Below are 22,763 nucleotides of genomic sequence, written 5' to 3' on the forward strand. Positions count from 1 at the left end.
GTGAATGATTTTTTAAGTCTGGATAGGATATATGTCTTTTGAACGCTTAGGTCTGATTCTAATCTCGTTCAAAGTTGGTGGTAGCAGTAATCCAAATGAATATTATCCTTACAGTAGTTGAATTAAATCTTCATTTCTGAAAGTGCAGATAAGCATTTAAACCAGGTGAGGTTTATCTGTCTCCCCATCATTGGCATTCTGTATGAGTAATGTGTACATATATGTGATATCAAACTGCACTAGTGCAGATATGACTCCTCTAAACTCAGAGTTCAGTGTTTTCCTAATTACTTACAGCCTATTGAGATTAAAGCGACAAGATCTCTTTTGTGTTAAACAAGAAGCTCACATTCTTTACTGATGAGCTACTCTCCTCTTTCCACTTGCAATCAGCCATCCCAATCCCCCTGCAAGAAGTCCTTCGTAACTTGTGGTTGACCTAATTGTGCAGTGACAGTGCTGCTTCTGCTAAGCAGGGGAAATCCCTTGCAGGGCACTCATTTGGGCTTTGCACAGTGTGCAGCCTGGAGCAGGAGGTAGCCAAGTGGCAATGCAGGGCATTGAGGGACACTCTGCAATTTCACTTGCTGGTGAGATGTCCCACAGAGATTTCAATATGACTTGGAGACCACAGGCCAAGTTCTACACCCCCTTCAATATCACACCCCACCTGAAGCCAGTGAATGGGGCCGTGTTACTGAAAAAAAGATCATAGCGTTGTTACATACTTGGAAACACAGGCAGTCTTCTGAGGTACAGCAGTGTTCCAGTAATATGTTATCTGCAGCAATTGTTCTTTGTGTGGCCAGTCCTGAAGTACTTGCTGAATATTCTCTCTTAACCTGGATGTGTCTACATGAGGTCTTGAAGATCAGAGTCCATATTGAAATATTCTTTGTGTCATAACAGAGAAGAAACAAGTGTTGACATTTGTCTTTATTCAACCAACTAATAGCCTCGATAGCTGCTATTATGATCACAATGTGCTTAGTGTGTGGTGGTGTTCTGCATGTGTGATCTGATAAAAAATACGTAAAAATCACAAGGCAGAATCACATCTACTACTGTGTGTTCTACTACCCAGTTCTCTGTGTAGAATTAGAAAGTTTTAAAAGGTGTTTTCTGACTCCTGGAGTCAAGAACACTCAGTAAAGTTAGGTAGTCTTTTTTCATGTAATGTGTCGTTACCCGGTAATGCCCATCCATCTTCAGTTTGCACCAGTGAAGACTTAATCAAGCATGTAGAAGGAAAAATAGATGCTTAATCCATCCAAGGATGGCTCAACTTTAAAACAGGGGTCTTTTAGTGCTGTTCTTCGCTGAAACAAGATTGTTAACATGACAGAACCGTAACAGTCGTGTTTTATGTGCGTGCTTTCATGTTCAGACAAGTAGTAGTGGCAATCAGCATGGTTTGCCTCAGCCAGCAACTTTGTTCAGTGCCATGTGTTAACTGTGTTAAAAATTAATGGATCTTCTCGATGAAAAGATTATGGAAACACTTTGGCAAACTTATAGGCTTGAAGAAAGGGGGAAATTTTGGTTTTGCTTGAGCACAGGGAATTTAATTACTGAATAGAAAGATGTCTGTCTTTGGTTCTGTGCTTCAGGATAAAACTGTTGTTGAATGTGGAGATGCTTACACTGGACTGGATGATTCAGCTGCTGAGATCCAGGATGTAAAAGATAGGGATCAGTTCGCACATGGACCCTGATAGTAGGAGGATTGTTTGGGGTTTTTTGTTTGTCAGTGTGTAGGAAGAATGGTTTGGGGGATAGAAATCCTACTGTAGGGCAGCTTGCTGAATCACATCAGGAGAGACTTGAGTGTTGTTCCTACCGTAGGCAAGTAGGGCTGTCGGACCAAATGGATCTAAATCCTTGAGCTGAGAGTAGTTGCAGGCAGGTGAGAAGAGGATGAGGAAATGAGAGACACGGCAAGGGAGGAAAAGCCTGCCATCCTCATGTCAGGAACTGGACGTAGGCACTTTGTTACAAATTGCTGTTCCAGCTATAGGGTGGACGTCATTTATGGTATCCTGGTGACAACAGCTGTGGCCTGTGTTATAAAGGTCTCTTTGCATCAAAGTGTACTGCATTGTGCATTACTTCAAAATCTTCCTGTGTGTTTCCACTCTTCAACTTCCACTCTTTCAACCGATTTCTTTGCTATCCTACTTTGTTTTGGCTTTAACTCATTGTAGCTTTTACTAATGCTTTGGTGGTGGGTTATTACTGGGGTTTTTTGTGTTTGAAAGCCCAGCAGGCCATCTACTCTTATCTGTTCATTTACTGTCTATTTTTCTGGGATTTTATTACTCGGTGTTTAATGTTGAATTGTTCATGTTTCTCCTTGATGTTGATGTTTTCCTAACGGTAGTTCTGACATAAGCATACCCTAATCCATTCAGTGGCACATACTTAGTTCCTGTAATTGACATTTTTAGATGGAATGATCTCTTGGATTAAATCTAGAACTTAAAGCTAATGTTACAGAAAATAAGGTCAAAGAAATCAAATAACATTACTTCCAAAGTCGCAATAGAGTCTTTGGATCATCTTCCATCATTAATATTGATGCTTGACAGCACTTACAACTTTAATCATGATTTGTAACCGTCTGAATTTTATTGCTTCTGCTGTCAGAAATCAATTTCAGTACTTAATGGCATCTTGTAACCTCAGCCAAGGAGAATGTTGGTTTGATTTTTATTTTAGTTTTACTCAAAGCTTCACTGCTAAGCTACACCCTTTCAAGATTATTTCTATGACATTTTTTGACAAAGTTGTTTTCGGTTTCATGTATGCTTAAAAAAGTTGTAGATTCTGACCCTAGAAAACAGTGAAGTGTATGTTTAACCTTAGTCATGCTTGTAGACCTGGGACTTCTCATATAATTAACAGGCACCCCAAGTGTCTGCAGGATCAGGCCATAAACTATTGTTTAATCTTCCTTTTGCTTACTGAGGTTGAAGAGAATGGAGCATGCTTGTAATTCCTAATTAAACATTTAGATTAGTCTTTATTGATTTCTTCTGAGCAAAAGAAGTGTGTTTGGGCTTGAGTCTGTCTTTGGTCACTCAATAGAAATTACTGACCTTGTTGGGAGTTCCCCTTTAATGGTATATTTTGCAGGATGGAGTCCAGAGTTGTACATTTCTTAAAGAAAATAACAAAATCATATTTTTCATCAAAATATCCACCCGAAAACAAAAGAAGACCCAAGTAGCTCATAAGAACCAAACTAAAACAGTACAAAAAAATTGTACTATGTCTAACCTTCTCTCAAGATTTGCAACTTGTAATAGAGTTAAACATGCAAAGGGTGTATCCCTTGATCTCCTTTTTAAATAACTTGGAAACCTTGGAACCTTGGAAAAGGTTCTGCTTTAAGCATTACAGTGTCTGCTTTTCTGTACTCTTGTTAGTAGATTTTGTATGCTTTGAAAAAGATGATTATTATTCTCCCAGTTAATGGATAGGAAACTGAAGGGTAGTAAAATAAAGTTATACCCAGTGGGCCAGCAGTAGATCTAGTTTACCATTTCAGTGTCCTGACTGGGAAATGCTGCAGGTTTTTACTGGTGTATAGACGTTATTGGAAATGTCATGATCCATTTGGCAGCATGGAAAAGGAACAATGAGATGATGTTGTCAGACGCAATAATGGGAGTAATTTCTTGCACCACATCTGTTAAACTTCAGTCTAATTCCCCAAGAAACTGTCCCTGGAAAGTTGTTCCTTCATAGAATTAAGGAAACTGATTTGCTATGAAAGTTATAAAACCCAAACTCCTCAGGACAGGCATAGCAAACCACCTTTTCACATAATCTTTATCCTATATACAAATATTTAGCTCCATCCTACTATTTCTAATGTATTTCATGTTTTTTCCAATTACAAAGGAATAGCTCTCTGTGTTTGATTTATGTGCTGATGACTTGCAGCTAACTTTCCTTGCTATATTTCATTTAGAGAGCCTGCTGCCTGCACATGATAATGTTTATGTAGTGGATGACACGGTTCTGGAGCTATCAGAGGTGGAAGAAACAGCATCAGAAGGCAGCTGTTTTGCATCTGAGGACACCACGGAAGACTCGGGTGTTGTGAGCTCTCCATCTGACATTGTATCTTTGGATTCACAAAGTGACAGTATGAAGTTGAAAGACATCAAGCTGGTCAATGGCTACATGGAATCAGCTGAGGCAGATGCAGTGTATGGCACAGAGACATGCTCTTTAAAGAACGCCTACTGCAATAGCATGGAATCTGACAGTGCTCCACAGAGGTAAAACATTTATTTGCAGTCAGCTGTTGGTAAATACCTTGCATGTCCTTCTTGTAGGGAATCATTTAAGAAAACCAACTTCTGCTTTCTTCTGCTCTTTCATAAACCAGTACCAATGCCAAGTGACTCCTCCCAGTGAAAAGCTCACTGCCAAATCGCCTCCAGTGACATACTTGTAGCAACAGGCAAAGGTCACTTTTCTGTTTGAACTTGTAGTTACATTTCTTGCAAAAGACCGCTGCCCTCCAGAGTTGATTTCTCCAAGAAGTCTGAAATAATTTAGTTAGAGTTTGGTTTATTTTGTCATTCTGATAGCATATGAAGTGCTTAAAATGTTACTATATATTGATCTAGAAAAATGACATGCAGGTCATAAAATGGAAAATTCATAAAATGGAAAATTCATAAAATGGAGGAATTCAGGGCACTGAAAGCCAGGTGGAGAAGGATTGTATTCAGTGAACTTTGGGGATTGGTTTGTGGATGTGTGCATGCATATATATGTTCACCTAATGGTAACCTCCACTGGAGTTATACCTTGGGTTTAGGGGTTTTTTTCAGCATATTTCCTTTTCCCCCCACCCCCCCACCCCCAAATAAACATTTTCCTGCAGTTTTTGCAAGAAAATACAAGAACCTCGAATTTAACTAGAAACTGCCTTCAAGCACAAGTGACTCTGACACTGTTTGTTTGCCAAAACTCACATAGTTGGTGGCAGGGCTGTAAAGGGAACCCAAAATTTATAGGACTTTGCAAATACAAACTGGCCAAATAGGAAGCTGTGCCTCCAGCAAGGAGGGTGGCCTAGTAATACTGACAGGGATCCGCTCTGTGTGATGCTGCAGAGTCATGGGACAGGGGCCAGAAATTCCTCTGAATTCTCAGTTGACACAAAGTCTGTGCTTTCTGGTCTCTCTCCATTCAGCTGCTAATCTGTAGCCCCTTCATAAGAGCATGTATCATGACCTACTTATTTCCTTCCACACATTTCTGAGGGAGAACTTCATCTTGGATCATGCAGTGGGTGATAAATCAGGGATAAATTAGGCCAAAGTTGGTATTTAACCTATTGGAATGATCTTTTCTTTATCCATCAATATCAAAGGAGACAAGGTCAAGCCTCACTTAAATACTTTCTCAACAATACATTTTTCTCATTATCTGTCCTTTTACAGTTTCTTAGGTCCTGATGCAGTCTCTATTTGGAGGATTAGATAGACTAGTATAGTAACTGCGATTAACATTCCCAACCTGATCCAAAAAGGCAACCCATTAATTTCAGTAGACTTAGATTGGGTCTTGTAAAATAATCAAGCAATCCCAACTTTCCTGAAAATATAGGATTTAAAGTGATTACCATTACCATAATGTTGAGCACAGGCATCAAAGCAAAGCTCTTTAAGAGCAATACTAATCAGCGAAAAATATTTCAGACATTTTGGGGCGGGGGGGGAGGGTAATCAAATAAGAGATTGGCCACAGGCCATTGTGACACACTCCCTCTTGGAAGTCAGTAACCTCGCCATCTTTCACTTCAGCCAAAGGTACACACTCTGTACATTGCATTGAGATTTACCTTTGCCACACAAACACACAAAATTTTTGATAGTTGGCAAGAGTGCACATAGAAGACACAAGGGGGTATTTCCTAAGCTGGCCGGCAGGACTGCTGCTTAGGGGTCTTACTCAGCAAAAGGAGTGGAAGCTGTGTGGATGGTGTGGTGTACTACCCATTGCAGCCTGCTGTGAGGCCAGTGCTGTGTGTCCATTCTTGGGCCCCCGATGCAAGAGAGAGGTTGGCAAACTGGAGGAAGCCCAGAGGAGAGCCACCGAGAGGGCTGGGGCACTGGAGTACACAGAGTATGAGATGGAGAGAGCCATGTTGTTCACCTTCCAAAATCAATGTGGGTGAGGAGGGACCTGACTGTTTTTCCCTAAACAAAAGCAGGACTGTGAGGCTTCTCGGGGTGCAGAGTGAAAGGACAAGAGGCAACCATCACCAGCTGCTGTACAGGAAATAAAAATTGAATATAAAGAGGAAATTCCTCAAAACAGGAGTGGTTAAGCAGTGAAAGGTTGCCCCAAGAGGCTGGGGAATCTTCATGCGTGGAGGTTCTCAGGACTCAACCAGGCAAAGCCTTGGGCAGCCTGGTCTGGCTTTGAGATTATCCATGCTTGGAGCAAGAGGTTGGGTTAGGCTTCCAACTTAATCTTTTCTGTGATTGCATTGTGATAAATATTCTGTATTTATCTGATATGTCCATAATTTAAGAAGAGTGGTTTTAGACAGAAATAGGATCATGAAATTGTTGTTTGGGGAGTGCAGTTATTTTTCAGAAATTCTACTTATTTTTTAGGCTTTGGGACAGCAAAATTGCTTCAGATCAACTTTAGGGTATAGCAGAAACTTAACATTTGTGATTTATTTTAATCTTAAGTCAGCAAACATTCAGACTGCCACCGTAACAATGCTGATAGTAGTATCCTTTTAATTTTTATGCTCTGAATGTTTGTAAACAAGGTTAAAAGTGGAATTTAGTTTAGTTCGAAATCATGCTCGTCTAAATCCTTCTGAAGGTCAAGTTGCTATGTGTTCAAAAGCCACTTCCTAAGTATAGAAGCAAGGAAAAAAATGAGTTTTTTTAAAACCTGATCGTATGAATCCTTGTTTTAATGGGATGTAAATCAATTCTGAGTACAATTTTGAGTACAGCCAAATTTGGAGAACACCAATTTCAACTTCCACTGTTGGAACAGCTGGCACCCCACTAATAAAACCTGTTGGGAGCTCTGAGATTGTGTGTAGTTCTTGTGATGAACAGACTACTTTCAGGACCAAATCAGCCTCCCAGATTCGCAGGAAGGTCTAAGTGCAGTTCATGTGAATAATTGATACCAAGCTAAACAAAATTTTAATTATGTTCCATAAGCTACAAAAAACTTAAAAGAAAATTTTACATGGAGTTTATTCATTCCTTTCTTTCTATCTTTTTCTAGTCCATGTACCAAGATGTAACTCAGTTCTAAAAGGAAGATAAGAACAAAGAAATGGGAGAACATGTTGCTATTGTAAAGTAGCAATGGTTAGCAGCAGTGAATCGGAGTCCTCCTTGAATCTGAGCTCCGCTGAAGCCTGAAATTTTATTTAGTGACTAATTTGGCCAAAGCTTGGGAAAAAAAGTTTGATAAGAATAATGGAAATATTTACCTTGTCATTTTAAATTGTAAAGCTGACTAAAACTTGGGGTTTTCACCCAGTGAAGTAACTAATGCCTAAGAATTTATAATGCTGTATACTAAAATAATTTTGTACTCTGTGGACTGTGAAAAATATTCTTAAAGTGCAAGCAAATTATATTTGGAGTGTGAAGGGCTATAAAGAAAATCCAAGAGGTATTTTGCACATACATTGTGAAGAACTGCAGTGAAGAGCAGAATCAAGTCCACAGTTCTTACCTAGGTTTGGTCCAGAGTCTTAGCCTGTGCGCTAAGAGATCAAGAGTACTTCGCTATTTAGCTTACTTTGGTTAATTGTTTGTTTAATTTTAAATTAATTTTTTCCTAGAGTTTCTGGAATTGTTTACTGGATGGCCTGGGTGGTCTCTGTGTAGCTGAAATGCTAATAGCATTAAAATACCACAGTAGGGTCTGCCCCTCATCTGCTGCTGAAGTCAAGGAAAGTTATGAGCATTTAAGGGTGCTTTCTTCAACATGTGATGGGTTTGCCTGCACATAGCAATATAGTGGGATGGCCAGGTCAGAAATGGCACGTACCATGGGCTTTGCACATGCAGAAGTGACAACCACAGCAGAGCTCCAGTCTCAGAGCACAGAAGTAGAAATTTCTAAAAGAAGGTCCCCAGATTCCACGGTTTCCAAGCTGGGGTCTTTCCTCCATAGTTTTGTTTTCCAATAGATGGAAGCAGCTTGCAAGTGCGCTCTGTTTTGTTTTGGGATTCTTGTTCAAGCAGTCTTAATCCTAGTGTAGAATATCAACTCAAATATGAAAACACTCTAATTCTACCCTTGGCTCTGTCTCTAACCTGTTCAATTGTCTTCGTCTCTCCACCATGAACTGGTTTTTGTTACAGTAGAAACCATTAATGCAGCTATCGTATGTCACGATATGTTTGTACAGTGCCTGGTGGAGCAGAATCCAGACCTTAGCTGGAGGTGCCGAGGGCTAACCCCATATAAATAATTGACTACATGCAGCGTTGACTGTGAATGTTTTAATACTAACTGCTGACTCTGAACATTGTACTGCATAGTTCTCTTTCTTCATATCCTTCCTTATGGTTGATTTCTTTGTGTTATGTATCTGTTCACTGAATTTTAATATATAGTGTTAAATGAGTAACAAGAAAACCACAGAGAAGCTGAAATGTTGCTTATGTAGCAGTAAGTACATCTCATGATCTCACAGTGTTGCAACTCTGTCCTCCCATACCCCCTCCTTTCCCATCCCTTGTGTGGTGTCATCACGCAAGCTCCTAGGGGCAGGGATCAGACAATTTTATATGCCTATAAAGCATCATGCACACCTACTGTCTGGAGCTTTATAAATAATTACACATAAAAATTATGTTAAAATAATATTATTAGGGATGCTGGGTCACGTGCTCCAAGTTAGGTAACATTAACTTTAAGGCTGTCTTTGTAACCTTATATTCCCCCCTTTAACCTTAATTCCCCCGTTTTTGTTCAGTCTGATAATGCCTCTAGTTAAAGTGATCATATCCTCTGTTGGTTTCTTTTCTTTGTAAGTTTCAGAGCTCGATTGATAAATCAGGTATACCACTGTTCATTCTCAGTTCAAATTCTCTTCTGGAGACAGGACTATTTAATTTCCTTTTGCTCTTTTTATCTTACTCATCACACTAGTATCCATGTGCCATGCAGACTTTAATTCATTTCTCTGCAGAGTACTCGTGTGGGATGAAAAGGTGTCATTATCCTATTTCAGAGAAGGAGAGCTGATGCGCAGAGAGTCAAGGTAAACTGGTAACCAGTTAGACCACACAGGACTCCTTTTTTTCTTTCAGAGGACTGAGCACTAATGACATTTCATGTATCAGAATGCAGGTCTCCTTTTCCTCCTAACTCTGTTCTTGGAAGACATTTAACCATTTGGGCTGAAATAAAATAATAGAATGATCATGGAGATGATATGAACTGTAGCATTTGGACTGCCACCTAGCAAAGTTGTATAATTTCTCAGTTACAAACAACTGAAATCAAGGCTTTAAAAGGGGGTCTTAAGAGTGAGTGGTTCCACCAGCCCCTCTCAGAGCAGGAGAAACAATTTAAAGTACAAAACTCTTTTTTGCTATTTTGAAAAGATTTTAAATTTATTAAAATATTTTTAAAATAGCAGTATTTTAAAATGTAAAGGGAACTTGGCAGTTATAAAGCTAAATAAATACAGACTTGTCTGGGCCAAAAAAGATAAAATACCTTCCAAAGGGTCTGAAAGGGATTTTCCTCTCCCTTGCATTTCTGTTTCGGTAGCCATGAGAGAGGAATACTTTTTCATGTACAGCTAGTGGAGGGCATAGGGTGGGGGTGGGGGAACCCTCCTAAAATCAGTTCATGCTCTGGGTCTGGACAGGGATAATCGCATTTCCTCCATTTCTCTTAGAAGATTCTGTTGCCTTTGGCTCTGGTTGTGGTAGCTACAGGGAGGAGAAGAATCCTCTTCATTAACAACCTGAGAAATACTTGCTGTTTGCTACAAATCTGCTGGCGTTTTGATGAGTTAGTTTGAAACAAAAGCTTGAAAGGATAGGAGTGGGTAAACTTGTTCTGGTTAATTTTCAGCCCATTCAAATTCAAATGTTACAAGGCTTCGTATTCCAATTGGGAAGGACAGGAGATAAAGACAAGTCAGTAGCTGAAGAGAATTCAGTGATGAAGCTGATCAGAAGAAGAAAAAATGTAATAGTGAGTGGCAGAAGGCAGGCAGGAAGGAAAGGGAAAACTGTGATGAAAAATAGCAGCGTACGTATGTATTATATATATATATCTGTGCACAAACACATTCTATATAATTACGTGTCACTTTACCTCTGAGAAATATGGGAAAGTTTTTTCTGTTATTTCTCTATAGGGTAAGTTCTATTTTAGCTGGGTAGGTATGTGTTTTTCTTTTTGAAAACAAAGATGTAGTTTTAAGGGGGAGAAAAGCAGAGAAAGGGTTAAAGTGACAGGGTGAACTTCAGGGATGAAAAATTACTTAATTAAGACCCAGATGTCTGACAGATTTGCAAGCCTCTGCCTCTTACATAGTTTTGCTAATTTCCTTCCTTATCTCTGTCTTTCGCTTTCCCCTTGTTCCAGAAAACTCTTTCAATTTGGATACTCTCATGCACTTTTTTGCTGGCAGATCTTCATGGAGGGAAGATACTAATAATACCAAGATTTAAGTAACAGATACAGTCGTTATAGAGTAAGAATCCAGATTAGCCTTCCTGTTAAACTCATCCACTGGAAAAATGCCGTATACTTTGGAGCTATAGAATATTTTACATGTTCAAGAGCAGCTTGAGTTGCTAGTGGTGTCGTGCTGGCTTACAGGAGAGAAAGGCTCTGGTCCTTGCTCTGTTTCTTATTTTTCTGTGTAAACCAAGGGAAGTTATTTAACCTCACTGTGCCACCATTTGACTTGCACTGTTATATTGCACAGGTGATGTGGCAGTGCTAAGATTTAAATCATACTAGTCCACTTTCCTGACTATTTCTGGCAGTGCTGTCTGCCTGCGGGCTTTCCCATTGAGAAGCTGTTGCCAGAGGCCCGTGTGAGGAGGGGGGAGAGGAGGCATGCTTCCAGCTGTATAGCAACTACAAGCTGCTGCTTATGCAGCAGGACCCTGGAGCAGACATATGTTGGAGGACTCTGGAAGCTTAAATCTCTAAGCCTGGTGTGTAACAGGCTTAGAGATTTCTAGCATTAAAACACAAAATTATACTAAGCTAAAACATTTTCATTTGCTTTCTGTTTAGATTTTTGGCCAGTAACCATGGGGGAGGACTGTAAAAGGACCATAAACCCAGCTGCAGCTGAAAAATTACTTCATTTTCCTCCCCATCTACATTTGCAAATTCTTATTTGTAATTGGGTGGTGATATATCTGAAGGTACTACTGGGCTTGTGTGTTCTAGGATTGGAAAACAGTTAATTCAATCTCTGATGATTTTTATTCAGCAGTGATATAAATGCAGTCTAAAAACCTTTGTAAGTTTGATGCAGTCTCACGGAACTAGGAACTGAACACAAACTAAAAACCCTGGAATTAAAATTATACCTGTACCTTGCTCTCAAAAAGTATGTGCATCTTTTTTTATCACTCATTGAAGAACATAAAAAACGTTCAACATATTCTGGCATTCAACAGCATATAACCAATGCGCTTTTTCTTTTTCCGAGTTGCCTGCTACTTTCCGAAGTCTTGCTTCAAAGACAGGTGATGACTTTGCTATCTAACAAGTCCTAAGTTGGTTGTTTAGTCTACAGACTTTGTGTTTTAGCAGGCTTTGGTCATTCAAACGTTAAAACTTCATGCTCAAGTTCACAGGAGGCAACAGATATGGAAAATATCTATGGTCAAGTCATAGCTTAGGTGACCAGAAAGTCCACCACTTACACTAGCTGCTCTCCTGCTGCTGTTGTATTCATTCCTTGGAAGGCAATAGAAAAAAAGCCATCTAGCCTAAGAAGTGCAAAGAATGAAAAAAATGGTCCCTAAGATTTTGTAAACTATTGGTTAACCTGGCAAATAGTTTCCTCCACTTTTGAAGAGTGCTTTGCTGCATCACTCACAAAAACAAATATGTACCTTGAGTTTACTTAATGCCATCTTTCTGGCCTGGTTGAATAGCAAGTTGCATTCAAAAAGCTTGAGCCGTACTTTCTACAACTTAAAATTGTTTAGCATCAGTCTCTTCTTTAATACCCACCTCCATGTATATACTCAAGGTAGGACCATTCCTCTTCCCAGCGTTTGTGTAAAAGGAGAATATTGTGAATTCATTTTGAAGAGGAAAAATCTGGATACATACAGATGGGTTAATATAATTCCACAGTATCAGACTGAGAATACTGTCAGAGCTGGGAAAGAAGCCCAGATGCTCCAGATCCCAGTCAGGAGTAACCATATCAGCTTTCCATGTCAATAAGCCTGTTAGCTGCCTAAGACACACAGGAGAAGCTAATGCTTTTGATGTCCATTGAATGGCCTCATAGGAGTCAGGATGTCCCTGCGTGTGCCAATGCACGGTGTGCCTGCCTGGATTTGACCCTGTTATTTGCAACGGTTTTGTCTTCCTTCTCCAGCTAGTAACACATTCACAAGAGCAAAGTTCTCTTTTGATGCAGTAAATACTGCAAAATGAGTGACACTTTCAGGTCATACTCAGTTAACCTGAGACGTGTCTACTGGCATTTCTTCTTGCCTGTTGCCAGTCCAACAGGACATCGGTCCCCCTATCTTCCAAATTATGTCTACAGATGTTTTGAATGTCCTACCGTATTTCAGATGTCACCAAGTGCTCAAGTTTAGGTAAATGGATCTCTACTTCAGTCCCTTCTCTGCAGTTTACATTGGTATGTGTTGTATTTAAACAGTTAATGTGGGAGTTGTGGTGTATACCTCTGGTACCATACATGAGGCTCACCAGAACTCATGGGAAGTGCTTGAAGAGGCTCAGGTCAGTTTTGTCATTTGCAGACCCCCAGGTAAAGCTTCTCTAACAAAATGACAGCTTCTGTCGTTGCAAATCCATTGTCTTACCACTGGTTTGGGTTTCTTTTTAATGCAGCATTCACAGCTAGATTCATCAGAGAGTTTTCTTTCTTTCTTAGAATGTAAACTTCCTCGTAAGTATCTGTTTCCCATGCCACTGATTTGGTGAAATGCTGCTGTAAATTTCATTTTTGTCTCCAACCGAGCAAATGACTGCTGAGGAGTAATTACGCATTATAGCCTGAACTCAGTGGAACACTTAAAGGCTGTAGTTTAGTAGTTGTTTTGCTCTGTTCTGTGCTCTTGTACAAATCTGTGCTAATCTACATAAGTAGTAAGTGCACAGGCTTCCAGGAGCCATGCACATTTGCCATTTTGAGCTTGGGGTAAATGCTTGTCACTGCTGTATTTTTAGTGCCTCACATTTTACCAGAAAGGCAGTGTAAAGGTTATCAAGTTCTTCCCTAAGTCGGAAAAGTGTGTGTGAGAAAGTAACTCTGGTAATGTTTATCCAGAATATAAAACATGGTATCGGAATAAGTTACATTTTTCTTGGATTCTGGCCAAAACAGAGCTGTCAACAAGAGAAAAGTGCATAGGGTTAGAAGGAAAGAAAGTGCAGAATAAACAAAAAAATGAATTGGAGGCCCTTTTGTTTTCCATTCCCAAATACTGTTGTGAGAAAGAGTCCTCTTAGGCATATCTGTAATGATTTGAGCTACTGAAAACTACCAGAGCTTCACCTCACAATACACGTATCACATTTTAATTTCCCGATGCGAAGAATTTGAAGAAAAGCCCTGTGATTAATCTGTATCTTCTGGCTTGCTTTGTAGGTGAGTTTGGAGATGAATTGAACAATAGCTCTTTTAGGAATTTGGAAATGCAAAAGAAAAGACCTGCTTTTTCTGAAGCTCCCTCTGTAAGAACAAATAAGAATCTTTTCATTTTCACTGCATTGTTCTCTTTCCTTCAGAAAAATTATGTGAATTGGATATTATTATTCCAGTTGTCTAGATAAGGAGATTGAAGCAGAGATTGAGAGGCAAATTATGTATAGTCACTGCATAAGTGCACAGAGGATAATGAAAGAGACCTCTGGTGTCAGTTGTGCCCATCAAGGAGACGATAATTTTGCTATGAGGAGTCATTGAAAGATTCCCATTGATTAATGTGAGAAAAGAGATGGTCAGTGCAGTGGACCTACATTGCATGTTTGGAGCCCAGGAATCCCTTTTCCAGTCTCCAATATGTTTTCCTAGATAATTTGCCCATAAAATTCTTAAGCCAATAGTTCCTATTATTTCCTGGAGAAGGCCAGTCCAAATGCTGCAGCAACTTTAGATCTTTTTTGTTTTCAGAATGCTCAAATGAGTAATCTCATTGATTTGTGTGTGCGTTTGCTTCAGAGTACATAGAATTGCAGTCTAGCAGTGCCATTTGCCTATGCTGGAGACTTCCATTTGTGCCACCTTTGTCTTAATCGATCAGGAGGAAGACTGGGTTTGCCATGAAGCCTGTAATGTGGGTGCTGAGCCTGAGCATCATCAGCTCACAGTGGCTTCTGGGAATGTTCGGGGACTATCAATGCTCAGGTCAATGGCAAATGTTGCTGTTTTCATTGATCCCACATACATCAACACACCTTTGTAAGTGCAAGGCAGTTTACGTACAAGTAAAAGAATCGGGCTTCAGGACTACTACAAAAGACAAAGAACTGAGAGGTGAATGCTAAATAAGTTGAAATAAAATACCTGATGCTTCAACATGTGCTTTCAGTTGCTCCTGGTGTGAGCAAGGGAAAAATCGAACAATAAAATAGCAAAAAAGGAAGCTGCATCGTTAGATAAAATTTAAATCAGTGTCAGGAAACATTCCTGAATTCTTATTCGTGTTGTTATCTTAAAGAGCGGGGAAAAAAAATCTTCAGGTTGTGTTTGGTAAACTACCAAAAAAAAAGTCATCTGTTCCTGTACTTGTGTTCTTAAGGATTTGATCTTGAAAAGGACAAATCTGCTTCAGCTGACCTGAGTTATTGTACGTGTGGTTAGAATGGAAAATTATTTTTTCAATAGGCTAATCGCAATGGCAAAACTTAGATACAGTGTCACAGACAACAATGTCTTAAATTCAGGTGAGGAACAGGTAGCTGGAAAAAATAAATTGCCCAGTATGAAATCCTACTTTCAATGATTTAGGTAGAAAAGCTCTGCTGGTCAAGATTTTTCTTCCCAATAAACATAAGATCAGTTGTGTAACAGGTTGTCATATGTTTGGGGTTTTTTTAGTTTTAGTTATTTTTTGTTAGGATTTTTCTTAGTTTTTTTTTTATTATTATTATTATTTTAATAAGACAACATTTGGCACTTACTCTGATTTGAGACTTGGTCTGAAATATTGTACAACTTCATCAAAAAACATGGAGTTCTTTTCTGGCAAAATCGGGCCCCTTGATATGTTTCGTTTGAAACAGTTCTTAAGGGATTAGTTTCCCTTTCCTCTTCCCCTCCTTCCCCTCAGGATGCAGAGTGATTGTCTAACAGTACTTAGCTGTATTTATTTTTCATTACCATGCAATTTTTACTTAATTAAGGTGCAGATCTATTGGCACAGAGGGTGCACAGGATGGCTAGTGGTCTGCTTTAAAATTGTATGGATATGCAAAACCTTTGCCTTGGCATATGCTGCTTTTCTGCAGCCTGGTTGAAATGTGTACTTCACAGTGAAGCCAGAGTGTTTCTTTGCGACAGGCTTTATTAATCCTCATCTTTTGATTGCCAGCACACTGAGCATGCTCAGGCACCACAGAGATTCTTTCTAGATGTGGATGTGTCATATGGTGGTTTGTGTCTCTAAGGCTGCATATTTTTCCCACTTTGGAGAATCAGTTTCAGAACCCCTGTGGAACCAAACGGGCTGAAATGGTAGTGTATTTCAGAGCAACAGTGCAAAGCAGAAAAAGGAGATCCAACCTTTTTCTTCTCTTCCATTTAGCAGGAGACATGAAAAAATCGCTTTGGCTAAGCATGAGAATGAGGATGTACTCATTGCTGCACAATTCCAGCAGACTTTGGCTGGCCTGGATGAACGTTTAGAAGGTAGGAAAGTGTATTACCTCTGAAGTACAAAAAAGAGAGGCATAGCCAGGAGATGCAAAGTCAAACTGTACTCTAGAGACATCTGCACATTTCTCACTAAAATCACTGGGAACAACTCAGAGGTTCTGTCCAGAATGTGGTCTACCCAAAGTGCTTGCTCTCCCTTTGCTTCCGGGCAGCCTCTCTTTACAGACTCGCACTAAATATTTTTCATGCTGCTTATCAAGACTGTCATTCAGTTTCAGTGTTTGCTACCAAAAAGAGATGAACAGCAGTTTATGGACACATTTTATGGCCAAATTTGGTGTAATTTTATTGACTTTAGTGAAGCTAAATCAGTTGTGAATTTAGCTCTGTGTTTAATGAACGTTGCCTCTGGTTTGTGTTTTATCCCAATGAAGTAGAGAAGGGGGGGACATTTTTGTACGCAGTGCCTCCTCTGCATTAGCAGATGTACTTTAAAGTTAAAATTTTGAAAACATGGAAAGAAACAGTGGGAAGAGAGAAAATGTCATACTGTGCTCCGCTTTTTCCTACTGTGAATAAAAGTATTTCTCTATTAACAGTTTGTCACCAAATGATGTTGAATACACTTCTAAAACTTCCCATCTTAATTTCACTACTTCTGCAGTGGACTTGGTTCTGATTTATTTTCTGTGAGTTCTCTAACACTGCGATTTCTTAGCTTCTGTGTTGCAACCCTTGATTTATACCAACAAGTTTGAGAGGAGAGTTAAGCTTCTTGCACAATGAGGCTTCTGGAGTCACTGGTAATGAAGGGTGAGAAGAATGGAGAAAAAATACAAGTACTGTTTCTTTGTTTGCTTGCTCAAGGAAATCCTTCAGCTGGGCTGTTATTACTAACCAGGTCTGGGAAACATAATTTGGAGTTGCTTGCTGTTTCTCAGAAATGTTTCTCCTTTGGAGTCATGTGGTGAAATGTTTATCACTGAGAGAAGTTAGTCAAAGATAAGGTATGAACAATAGATGAAATTCTGCTTTCAGCTGCATTTGTATGTTTCCCACTGGCTGAAGCAGGAGGACTGTAGGAATATTTGGCTGATCCTAATCAGCAACCAGACAATAAAAAGGACCCAGATCTCTCCTTATTTGTAACAGAGGCATTAGTGTAACTAAAATATCTGATCCGCTTAAGCTTTACTGGCTGTTTGTATAATTTAAAGTCATATTACCTAAATACTGCCTGTATGTAATGTTGTATGTGTGTTTTGCAGCAGTGGATGGTGTAAGTAACTCTGAGTACATCAATGAAGCGTTGAGCCCACATACAAGAAAAGTTGAAGTAGCCCAAGATGTTACCAATTCTGTTCCAGTGACAGTAATAGATGATGTTGCAGAAGTTAGCACCTCTAACTCAGCTGGAAATCAAGAGATGGAGGCAAGGCTTTCACAGAGTATCTCAGCTGACTCTGCTAATACAGGAAACTTTACAAATAAGAACAACAATGCAGGTTCCTTTAGTAAGGGGCACACGGATGGTGGAGCTGTATGCATATCCAAGGACCTAATACATCAGCAACCATCTGAACATGAATTTAGTCACTTGCCTGTGGAACAGAGGAGAGATATGTTTGAATCACTCACATCCTCCTTCGAAAAGAGAAGTGAAAAGAACTTAAAACTGGACACCCCCCCCAAACATGGTGTGAAGTCTGAGGAATGTAAATCTAAGCTGACTCCATCTCACTCCAAGGCCACAGCTGAAATCAGTACAGCAAAAGAGAAGATAAATCCATTTAATGAATGTAGCAACAGAGAAAGATCTCTGAAAAAAAGTAAATCAGAATTAGAAATCAGATGGCCACCAGCAAAAAAAAATGAAGTAGAAGAAGTCCCATCAACACCCACATGGTGTCATCGTGCCCAGAATTCAGGAGCAAATTATGAACCTAAAATGGGTTTGACAACCTTTAAAGTTGTCCCTCCAAAACCGGAAGTAAAACATTTTGATAGAGGAGTTTCACTCTCCACTGGTGCCATTAAGATAGATGAACTAGGTAATCTTATAGGCCCAAACACCGGTGTCAGTAAGCACATACCAGGTACCTCTGCTGATGAAAGTGAGGAAATCTGTCTTGGGAAAGTGAAGGCATTCTGGAGGTCAAGTTCTATGGAAAAGCAAAGTGATGACTCTGCTGAGCATCTTCCTAAAAAGTCAGCAGCCACCACGAATTCTAAGCCCTTTACTATAAAACATGAACACAAACCTGTCTGTCTTGCAACTCCAAAACCTGTAGCACCACAAACTGTTACTAGCCAGGCAGCTGAAAGACAGTCTGAGAATGAAAGGACCAAACCACCTCTTCCGGTTACACAGTCTCAGGTAACACCATTAGTGGCCCCAACCATTCATAAGGACAAGCTAGAGCTTCCATTTGTGAAGCCACATAGGAGAACTTCAAGTCAGTATGTTGCTTCTGCCATTGCAAGACACATCAACATAACTACCTGTAAGTCTGACTCTATTATGGAATATCACGAGGAAGATGAAAATAAGCAAGGAGCAGGAGACGTTAAAACTGAAGCAGAAGGTTCACCAAAAAGATGTATTATTGTGGCCAAATACAGCCCTGTGGAAACAGAATCAGCAGAAGCAAGAGAGACATTTTCAAGTATTTTTACTCGCAGTCAGAAAGCATCACACAGGTTTACAACTGGTGATAATTCTGGCATGGAAAACAAAGTGGTTAACATCAGGGCACCAAATCAAGCAACTCCTCTGACTTTCTATAAAAAGAATGCGAGTGTCCCACTTACTAAATCCTCTTCAAAGGATAACAGTGCAGAAGATGATCATGGTTTAAACAGCAAACAAAGTATAGCAGAGAAAAAGATGCGTCTTTTATTTGATCAGAAATGTGAGACTTTGACCCATACTAATTCAGCCTCAACTCTCAAGTCTCCTGATCTCCAAGGAGTCCCATCCCCTTTCAGCTCATATTTGCGAGTTGGTAAATGGCCACCTGCTAATGGTGCACAAGTCAGTTCACTTGAAGCTTCAACCGAGCTGAATGGTGCAGCTGCAAACACAGAGTCAGAACAGGAGGAGAAACCGGATGATTTGGATATTAATGCTGTCAGTGAACTGGATGTTAGTGTGCAGACCAATATCTTTGGACCAAAGAAGAAGTTCAAACCCGTCGTGCAAAAGCCAGTACCAAAAGACACATCACTGCACAGTGCCCTAATGGAAGCCATTCAAACAGGAGGGGGAAAGGAAAAGCTCAGAAAGGTAAAGTGACGACTTTTTTTAGCCTGTTCAGACTGCAGAGCCCTGTATTCTCCCTGCCAGACATCAGAGGTTTTATAACTGGTACAGTTGCTAGTCAGCCGGAGTACACAAGGCATTTGAAAAATTTATAATGGCAAAATACAGACCAAGCCACTGCTTATTCCGCACATCCTGTAGATTATGCAACACCACTGCTGCTGCACTAGCCAGAAGAAGCAGAGGGTGCAGAGGTGCAGCATAAAGGGGAGGTAATTGGGGTTAGCCTGAGAGCTGAACCCACAGTTTAGTGTGTTATGTGAAATCAGGAACACACAGCATGGAAAAAACTTGTAAATACTTGCAATGAAAGAAAACTGCATTTTGTATTACTAGGTGATACTAGTTTGCCATTGGCTTCATGCTCAGGGAATATGAGGTGGCATCTGAAAGTACAGCATTACTATCTGCGCATATCCTCACCGTTCAGTGTGAGTAAGGGTTGTAAAAGCAGGCCCGAAAGAAGATAGACTTGACTGGTCTCCATAGTTTGCATTCTGCTACAAGTGCCAAAATATTTTTAATAGTGCTTCCAAACTACCTCTAAATAAATATCTAATAACAATGTGAGGTTTATTGTTTTCATATTCTAGGTTTCAGACAGTGCACTAAATGCCAATCACAGCAAACCTTCATATGCTGAGCCAGAGAATGAGCGCTCAGCCCTACTAGCAGCAATTAGAGGCCACAGTGGGACCTCAAAACTGAAAAAGGTAAGAAATCAAGATGGTAAGTGATCTTTTAAGTGCAGTCTGTTCCTGATGGGTGTTTTGAATAAACCCAGATATGCCACAAACTAAACATTGTGCTGCAAAGAGAAAAGTTGAGGGGGAAAATAATATGACCCAAGATCAGATCTGACTTAGATAGATAGCATAGTAGGTCCAATCCTATCTTCTGCTATAAAACTTAACAGTCCTTCAAATTGTGTGCTTTTAGCTGAGAAGAAAGCACATGGAAATCCAAACTAATTGCAGGGAGTGTACATAGAAGACATCAGATGTTTATCATTTTCATATTTAAGTGGGGTATTTCTGTGCTTTAGGAGTATGCAGTTAGATGAATATATTTGCATTACCTACCATATGCATCAAAGCCCAGTTACTTGAAAACACACAACTGCTTCACTCATGCTCTTTATCTGTTAACATGAGCTGGTGCATGGAAGTTGTATGCAAGTAACTGATATGGATGGAACATCAACTTTCACCACAGCAGGATGATTCCTTCTGTCTGAAAGATTTACCTAATCATTAAAGCATCTCTTATTCCTAATAGCCCAAAACTGCATTGTTCTAGCTTTAGTTTTCATTCGGTTTGCTAATTCAGCCAAGGACGTGTATTTGGCAAGGAGGTTCTCATTTCCCTCGTGCGGTGACTCATGCTGTTAGCACATATCCAGATAGCTGGCATGAGGTAGAAAGAATCTCTTGCCTGTGTTAGGGAATTACTTCGTCCCTCAAATACCTTACTGTCCTTGCTGCAGGTAGGATACAGCTTCCTCTGAGCCTGAGAGCAGGGTGTGCTATGCAGCAGCCATCTTCACCCATACTTAACTGCATTCTGCATTCATTGGGAATAAAAGTAAATTTGTGTAGAAGAGGCTCTGATGACGAAGTGGTAGGGTATTATCACAGAGACCTTTTAGAATACTTTCCTCCAACAGAGAAGCTTTTACCATCGTTTTAACGGAGGTTGCCTAGAAACCGTACACTTCTTTTTCACACCATGTCACCTGTGCTAGTTAAAGCACCATGTTTGTATGTGTATGGGGTGAGATATAGATGTGCTATGATGAAAGGGCTGTCCCTTTCATATTTCTCTCAAATGTTCGTGTTTTACCTGACATGACATGATTCCCATATATTGTATGTGTGCACAGTGAAGGAAAAGAATAGAGGAGTTTTCTGACTGTGGATTGGATGGGAAATGAATCCTTTCATTTTGCACTAAAGAAGTTTTGTGCCTCAGTTTCTCAGAGGAAGAAATGCTAATGCATCTGCTTGAAAACCTCCCATATGGCACATGATATTGAATTTTCTAATAATTGCCAAATCATTGTAATTACCAACAATTTATCATGGTTATTACTAGTGATGTTGTTAACGGCAAAAATACTTGTTGAGACAGTTGACAGAAAAGCTGGCGTAGTCTAAAAGGTTGCCTCCTCCCCCTGCATTCATTTTAAGTAGGATGAGTTTCCAAGCTGGAAATTCGTGCAGAAATTTTAGTATTAGAAATGTCACAAAAACATGCTTGGAAGAGCAATCAATTGATTTTGTTCTAAGTGCTTTCTCTTAGTTCTCTCTGGTCGTATTTTATTTTATTTATTTAGTATGGCTGAAACTTTAGGTTTAACAGCATTTTTTTAATGAAGCCATGTCTGGGAGTTCAGACCTAAAAGAGCCTCCCTGTCATCTGAGATTATTTCTATGCAGCCCAGCCTGCAAAAAGTAACGAGATTCCTGGGTGGCTACTGCAGCCGTAATACATCTTCCTGATTCCAAAACCCTTGTGGTTGATTCCAAATGAATACCAAGTCCAACTTTCTCTCTTACCTTACATGCCAAGAAGACTTACAGGATGCTGGAGCTCACAGTAAATAAAGATTGAGTTTCTGAGACAGAGTCAATGCCAAATCCTTGATGCTGGTAATCAGCCCAGCTGAGTGATGTGAGTGAGTAGTAACAGATGTTCAGCCCCGTGAGCAAACAAAAGTTCTATGTGGTTTACATCATGCAGGCAAAGTGAAATTGAGGTACTGAAAGTGCATCAAATGTCAAAAAATTACAGTTTAGTCATGCTTGATACTAATCACCTCCTTTCAACTGCATAATGAGCAGATCTCCTCATTGGCCTCCAAGGAGCTGCAGAGTTTTAGGAATATGGAACTGTCCTGGCAGAAGGCAGAAGACCCTCAGGAGCAGCAGCTTTGTATCCCGCCTGCCCCTGCCCAGCCGCCACCACCACCACCACCTCCCTCTCAGCTGTCAGCAGCAGTTCCTAAGTCCTCCGCCACGGCTACATGTAACCCTGGGGAGGCAAGGCAAGCCCTGATGGAGGCTATTCGCTCAGGTGCTGGAGCAGCAAAGTTAAAAAAGGTAAATGTACTTTTAGATTTATTGTAGGTGAAACAACCTCCACTTGCTGTGCATTGAGAGCCATTTATAAGCTGTTCTAGCCACATATTTCTTTCTTCCATCAGAAGGTGCAGTCACTTTTTTCTCTAATGGAATCAAAGATCCTGAGTGTATTTCAAGCCTTTGAACACCTATTAAAACGTACTATTAAGAGTAAAACATGCTTGTGCATATATGCAACCATGTGAATAGGCTATATTTATTT

The 22,763-nt window shown here is 39.9% G+C and overlaps 1 protein-coding gene across 1 annotated transcript in view; it reads left to right on the plus strand.

The window, feature by feature from the left end:
- The window catches only part of COBL (cordon-bleu WH2 repeat protein), a 108,487-nt gene extending 85,941 nt beyond the window's left edge, over positions 1-22,546 (plus strand). The window contains exons 8-12 of the mRNA XM_010013712.1: positions 3,977-4,289; positions 16,026-16,129; positions 17,365-19,382; positions 20,012-20,131; positions 22,262-22,546. Coding sequence (XP_010012014.1) covers positions 3,977-4,289; positions 16,026-16,129; positions 17,365-19,382; positions 20,012-20,131; positions 22,262-22,546 — 2,840 coding nt within the window. The remainder of the gene's footprint in view (positions 1-3,976; positions 4,290-16,025; positions 16,130-17,364; positions 19,383-20,011; positions 20,132-22,261) is intronic.
- Positions 22,547-22,763: the final 217 nt, after the last annotated feature.

The sequence above is a fragment of the Nestor notabilis genome, unplaced genomic scaffold (assembly GCF_000696875.1).
Source record: "Nestor notabilis isolate BGI_N333 unplaced genomic scaffold, ASM69687v1 scaffold4134, whole genome shotgun sequence".
Classification (NCBI taxonomy): Eukaryota; Metazoa; Chordata; class Aves; order Psittaciformes; family Psittacidae; genus Nestor; species Nestor notabilis.